General features: G+C 51.2%; 1 protein-coding gene across 1 annotated transcript in view; it reads left to right on the forward strand.

Moving 5' to 3' along the window:
- CCNY (cyclin Y) overlaps positions 1-5,879 on the forward strand; it is a 127,426-nt gene extending 121,547 nt beyond the window's left edge. Inside the window, exons 8-10 of the mRNA XM_082620061.1 lie at positions 128-294; positions 3,544-3,706; positions 4,581-5,879. Coding sequence (XP_082476187.1) covers positions 128-294; positions 3,544-3,706; positions 4,581-4,697 — 447 coding nt within the window. The 3' untranslated portion in view covers positions 4,698-5,879. The remainder of the gene's footprint in view (positions 1-127; positions 295-3,543; positions 3,707-4,580) is intronic.
- The last annotated feature ends 733 nt before the right edge of the window (positions 5,880-6,612 follow it).

Consider the following 6,612-nt stretch of genomic DNA (forward strand, 5'->3'; position numbering starts at 1 on the left):
GTCAGCGCCTGTTTAAAGCTGAGCTGGGGGAGTGCAGTGAACAGCTGGGAGTTGGTTTGTGTGTGTTGGCGGGTGTGGAGCAGTAACAAGGCAGGTCACCGGGCGCTGGCATGCTCGTGTCTTCCAGGTGTACCTCGAAAGGCTTCTAACGTATGCAGAGATTGACATCTGTCCGGCCAACTGGAAGCGGATTGTTCTGGGGGCCATCCTGCTGGCCTCCAAGGTATGGGACGACCAGGCCGTGTGGAACGTGGACTACTGCCAGATCCTGAAGGACATCACTGTGGAGGACATGTGAGTGTGGGCGGGGGTGTCTGCGGAGGAAAGCCGCCCCTTTGTGGACCTGCTCACTGTGGTTATGAGTGGATGTGATTGCACGTCTGTTGTGGGCTGGCCGAGCAACGACACGGTTGCTGAAACCCTTATTCTAGGCGAACCTTCCTTTACCTTCCTGCTCCCTGTCTGCAGTGGGGCTCATCCCAGCTCTGTATCCACTGCAGACTGATGACAGGCAGCAGATGGGCTAAAATGTTACCTGTTTCTGTTCAGTTTCAGAGAGAAGACTTACTGCTTTTGTCACGTTTTGCAAGTTCAGTTGCTTTAAATGAGCGTTCTGTCCTCGAGGTCCCCCCTGTGCTGTCCTGGTCGGGCTGTGTGTTCTCTCTCAGGGCACCATCCTGAGCTCACACTTAGCTGCAGCCCGGGGGCTGGGCGTACAGGAAGTGGGGTCAGAACCTCTCAGGAGCAATGAGCTGTTTTGGAAACACTCAATCAGGATGAATTTCTTACAGTTCCTTATGGTTTACAGGCATTTCTGACATGATTCTTGCTAATATTTTTCTCATCTTCCTTGGCTTCCTTGAGGAAGCTCTGAGCTGGAGCAGGTTCCACTGTGTCCCAGTTAACATCCAAGTCCCTGGACCCAGTGACCAGTGCGGGCTCCTCCCCACCCTGCCCCCCTTCTTCCGGTTGCTGGTTCGCTGGGCACCCCATTTTTGTGCTGCCCTGGGAGCTCCTGTTTGTGTTTTGGGTCTTTTGCCGGAGCCTTTTCCTGCTGCAGACCTGTATGACTCCTTCCTACATGTCATTCTTTATCATAAAAAGTAAGACAAATATGAAGTTTTTGACAGTAAGAAAAATGAGCATATTTTTAAAAAATTCTTGATTATATTTCAAGGTGAAAACAGTTACTAAGATAATTGTGATCCAGACCGTAAGTAGGTTGCTTCCACCTTTCAGCCGCTGTGAATAACACTGTCGTGAATATGAACACGGGTGTGCAGATACCTCCCTGAGGCCCTGCTCTCCGTTCTTTGGGATCTATGCCCAGAAATGGGATTGCTGCTTGGTGGCTGGTCTTAAAAGTGAGCCCATTTTTCTACAAAAGCCGACAGGCCATTAGGTTATGAAAACGACTCTCTTTACTCCATTTTAGAACCCCATTTGCAAGTTGCTAAATGGCATCAGTTCAGTTGGGTTTCTTTACAGTGTTGATCTAACATAACAAATATTTCTTAAATATTTTTTTGTTTATTGACTTGAATTTATTTATTATAAACTTTTACATCCGAACTATTTCCTTATAATTATCCCCTTCGGGGCAGTAAATCCATCAAGCCCGTTCTCTCTGCATCACTGTTAGTTTTTTGATGATTTATCACATAAAGCTGTCAGATGTCTCTGGAGGATGTACTTCTGCCGTTTGGAAATTCAGATTTGGGGAATTACTTTTATTTTCTAAATCTTGCCTTAGTTGGAAAACACAGAAGCTCTAAAATCTTTATTTCCCCCCAAACTTAAACATTCCGTTCAAGAAAACACTCAGTATTCAGGCTGTTTTTTCCCTAAGGAACCCTGGGAAACTGCCATCTTGTTCAGAACAAGATTCCTCTTGACTTTAATCCTAGTTATACCCTCAACAAGAGGCAGTGGTGTCTAGATACCATTTGGGGCAGGAATAGCTGACTCTCTCTTACATTTATACTAAAAACTTGCTGGCATTGGAGAATGGGATCTGCAGTGGCAGCTCTTAGCCACCGGGTGGCAGTCTGTCCACAGGCAGCTCCCAGGTTGCCCAGGAGAGCCCTTCTGCCTTAGCGTATTTTTGACACTTAAGATTTTATCTGGGTTCCAGTATTTCACAGGATGACCTCTTATTAAATCTCACTTAAAGGAGCTATAAATGCAAGTCATTAAAAGTGTAAAGTTTAGCACAACACACACATTTAGGGCTTTACTCCTTTCTCGAAGCTGCATCGAAGCAGCCCCTCCGATTAAATGACCTGAATGCGAAGTCTTGGTTCCCCCCTCCGAGGCGCTCAGGCCTTCGATAACGACTTGCTGAGGTTTCTCGCTTCTTATCTGCCTGGGAGCTTCCGTCAGGGAACCAGCCACCCTGCTCACCTCCCAGCCTCCCTGCCGCCTCGGTGCTCCCGCCCCTGTTGTCATAGCAGCGCTAGACAGGCTCGGATGGCTGGATGGGGCGATGGGGCCCCTGGCCGGGAGCCGACGGGCTGCCCCGCCCCCCCCCCCCCCGCCGGGAGCAGCCCGCCCCCACCTGGCTCCTCCCCGCCGGAGCTGGTCGTTTCCGGGGCTCAGTTTAGCTCTCACTTCCGGGAAGCCTTCCCTGGATCCTTTCGCCCAGGCTGAGCTTGGTCCGCTCCTTTCAGTAACAGGAATTATGGAGCACCAACCGCATGTCAGGTGCTGAGCTGGGGCCAGGCTGCACCATCAGATGTCACGGTTTCTGGCTCCGAGGAGACAAGGCGGGGAGACTCTGATAAAGGACAGAAGTGAGCCCGGGGTGCTGCCCGGAGAGGTGGCCCTGGAGCAGTGCTCCCAGACAGACCTGTCGCTGAGGACGCTTCTCCCCCGGCAGTAACTACCGAGAAGTAGGCCTGATGCCAGGGGAAGTTTTCAGATGCATTCTGGCCGCCCTGGTTCGTCTTCATGCAGCTGGTTGGCTCCCTTGTGGACCAGGGGCTGTCGCTGAGTAGTTCTGAGCGGGCGGACAGGCCCAGCAGCGGCAGCTCGCAGGAGTGTTAGAGATGCACGTTCTCGGGCCCACCCAGACCTGCCGGATCAGATGGGTGGGCCCAGCAGGGGGTCCTCACGTGCCCTGCAGGTGATGGGTGTGCGCTGGGCCTGGGGGACCGCTCCTCCTCCCGCAGTCCCGAGGAAAGCCGGTCAGCGCGTCCTCACCTCTCCTCCCGGGAAGGGCAGTCCTCCAGGCTGCTGTCCGCCCTCACTGGACTCCACTTGACAGCTCTCGACTGCGTGTTCTGCCCTGTTTGAGCCAATGGCTCACACGGAAAGGTGAAGCCAGAGACTGCCGTGTGTGCGTGTGTGCGTGCATGCGCGCATGTGCACAGACGCACTCAGTGTCAGGGTCGCCCTGAAGCACTTTCTGGTGATCATCCCAGCTAATCAGGACTCATCCTTCCGGTCACTGGACCAGGTGGACTTGGCTGTGTCCAGCAGCCTGCCCAGGCGGCCACAGGTGGGGACAGTGGCTGAGCTGTGCGTTTGTGGCTTTCTCTGCAGGAACGAGCTGGAGCGACAGTTCCTCGAATTGCTCCAGTTCAACATCAACGTGCCCTCCAGTGTTTATGCCAAGTATTATTTTGATCTTCGTTCTCTGGCGGAAGCCAACAACCTGAGCTTCCCCTTGGAGCCCCTCAGCAGGGAGAGGGCCCACAAGCTGGAGGTAAGAGGCGTCGGCGCCCGGCGGGCGCACTCACAGCAGTTCCTGATGCTGCGTGTCGTGAAATAAGGACGAGGTGCCCTGGATCTAATTTGTACAACCTCGTTTTTTTTTTTTTTTTTTTTTTTTTTTGTGGTACGTGGGCCTCTCACTGTTGTGGCCTCTCCCGTTGCAGAGCACAGGCTCCGCGACGACACGCAGGCTCAGCGGCCATGGCTCACGGGCCCAGCCGCTCCACGGCACGTGGGATCCTCCCGGACCGGGGCACGAACCTGCGTCCCCTGCATTGGCAGGCGGACTCTCAACCACTGCGCCACCAGGGAAGCCCCAACCTCGTATTTTTAATAACCTCCTTAATGGCGGTTTTTACTTAATGTGCATTGATTGTTTTTTAAGTCAAAGAAGTTTTTTAAAAACCCGTTTTAAAAAAAATGTACCCACAAAAAGAGTGTTCCCAGCATGCACTTTTATAAGGAAAAACTTACCAGATGATCCTACCGATTGGGAATCCGAAAAGGTTTGATTCTGCTTTTTTATTTTTCATTTTTTCAAAGTATTTTCTCCACAGCCCAGTTAGAGCCGGCGCCAGCCCCTGTGGTCTTGGCCTGGGTTCAGGGCCGTCACTGTTAGGCTGTGTGACTCTTGTGACTTACTTACACTTGTGTGTAGCTCAGCTTTGCACGTGCACCCTGCTCTTCCCATCCGACTTTGACGGCTGAAAGTGTGGGGACGAGGAGGCTCACGGGTTAGAGCCCTCCTTCAGAGGAGGTGCTGAGGCCCTGTGCACCTTCATCCCGAGCGTCCTCGGTGCCGAGGGCCGGCCAGGGCGAGGGCGCTGGCTCCCGGGCTGACCTGATTACCTCCCCTCTGCCCCCAGGCCATCTCCCGCCTCTGCGAGGACAAGTACAAGGACCTGCGAAGACCCACGAGGAAGCGGTCAGTGAGTGCTGACAATCTGACTCTGCCCAGGTGGTCCCCGGCCATCATCTCCTAACCGTGGGCGTCCCCGCTGGAGGCCGTGCCATCCCTCAGTTTCTCCTTTAGTTCGAGAAAAGACAGTCTTGGGGTGGTTTTGTTTTGTTTCTCCTTTCCTTTTTTAAAAATTCATAGCTCCGCCAGGCTGCCTTGATGAGCGCCTCCGCGCCGCGCGCACGCGCAGCAGGGCTCCGAGGACGCGAAGTCGGTACCGTGGGATCCAGTCCACGCCTTCCCAGCCCCGGAACAGCGCTTCCTTCGTGGAGGAAAGACTCTAACCCTGGAGGAGGAAGGGAAGGGAAAGGAAGTCGGCTAGAGGCGTGGAAAGCGGCTTGGCCATTTCCTAAGACCCCCACCGTCGGTCAGTAGCCGGAACCGACAGGAAAGCCCGGCGTAGGTGACGAAGTTGGCTGTGCATTCAAGTCGCGCGCCGCGTTCACCGCCCCACCTGGATCAGTATGTCCCGTAAGACTTCTTGCATTCCTTCTTGCTGCTTCTCGGGGGTTTGGGGGGGGGGATTTTTGTTTGTTTTATTCTGTTTTGGTCCCACAGAGCAGAGAATATAGTTTGTACCCACCATGGCACAGACATCCAAATAAATAGTACTGGCTGTTTCTCTCTGCACAACTCCTGCGAGCTGTCTTCTGAGCTTTCTTCCTCTCCAGGGGGAGCGCTTCTCACGTTTCTGTGCACCTTTATTTTAGCCGGTTTTCTCCACAGTGGCGGAATCAACTTGACTGTAGTGCTGAACCAAACGTAGCCCTTCCCCCCGACTCCTCCCCCCGGGAACATTCTAGATCACATGGGTGCTTGTGCCTTCTGGTCCTGCGGTGGTTTCTCTCTGCCCTGACGTCCTGGTGGAGGCTGCTCCCCCGCGGCCCGCGTGGGAGCCCTTCCTCCCCCTGCCCACCCCCCTCCTCTACTTCCACGTCCATTGTGCAAGCAATATTCCTCTCGATTTTTATATGTTTACTTTAAATCAAAGTTAGTCTATTTGTATAAAATTTTTTAAAAATCTAAAATTTAAAAAAACGGGGGTGGGGGTGGGTATTCCCGTGGAAGATCATTGAAGGGCAAAATGTTCCTATTTACTGAGGTATTTTTCACAGAATGATTGAATAAAAAACTCAACTTGCGTTTTCATTGTGGGTGCTTAGTGAAGTTATACAAAATTAAACTGTGAAGGTTTATGCGTCATTAATTATGACCATCTCTTTTCATTTCTGACTATCCCTCATTTCCTTATGGGCTGGATAAAAATCTATTACCTCAAGTAAAATTAAAGGGTTAATGATAGACTACCATGTCAGTCTTCAGAATCTGGGTCAGTGAAGCATACAGTGCTTTGGGGTTTGCACATTTTCTTGGGTCACAAATGACAGAGGTTTCTAAGTTTTTCCTTCATCAGGTCTTTGAGGCAAATGGCAGCAGAAATCTGTGTTTCACCTTCCTCCTGTGTGAGCTTGGAAAATTTTGGAATCTTACGTTATTAGTCTGTGCCCTAAACTCATCCACCTGCTCCCCAGACAGGCCTGCTCCAGATGAGACATGCTTTGTTTAGTGGGAGGGACTCGGAAACACCCAACATCCCAAGGACACCAAGCCAAGTAGGACTGCTAGTCAGGTTCTGTGAAATTTGAATCATGTGTAAATGGAACTGTTTGGGCCAGAAATACTGTCAGATTCTGTCTGGCTTAAACTTTCAAAAGCAAACAAGCAGAATAGGAAAAGTTAACTATCTTTCCATTATAATTGTGTTGATACACTCTGTATGGGTTCCAGAATCAGCTTCTCTCATCGAGTAAGCGTTGGATTTAGAATTTGAAATAGAGACCTAAACATATAGAAAATATCATTTTATATTCCCTAATCTATATAGCTTAAAAAGGGACATATTTTCTTAGCTGAATACGAATACCTCTCAAATTAGTTCC

The sequence above is a fragment of the Mesoplodon mirus genome (genome assembly GCF_964341445.2).
Source record: "Mesoplodon mirus genome assembly, chromosome: 4".
Classification (NCBI taxonomy): Eukaryota; Metazoa; Chordata; class Mammalia; order Artiodactyla; family Ziphiidae; genus Mesoplodon; species Mesoplodon mirus.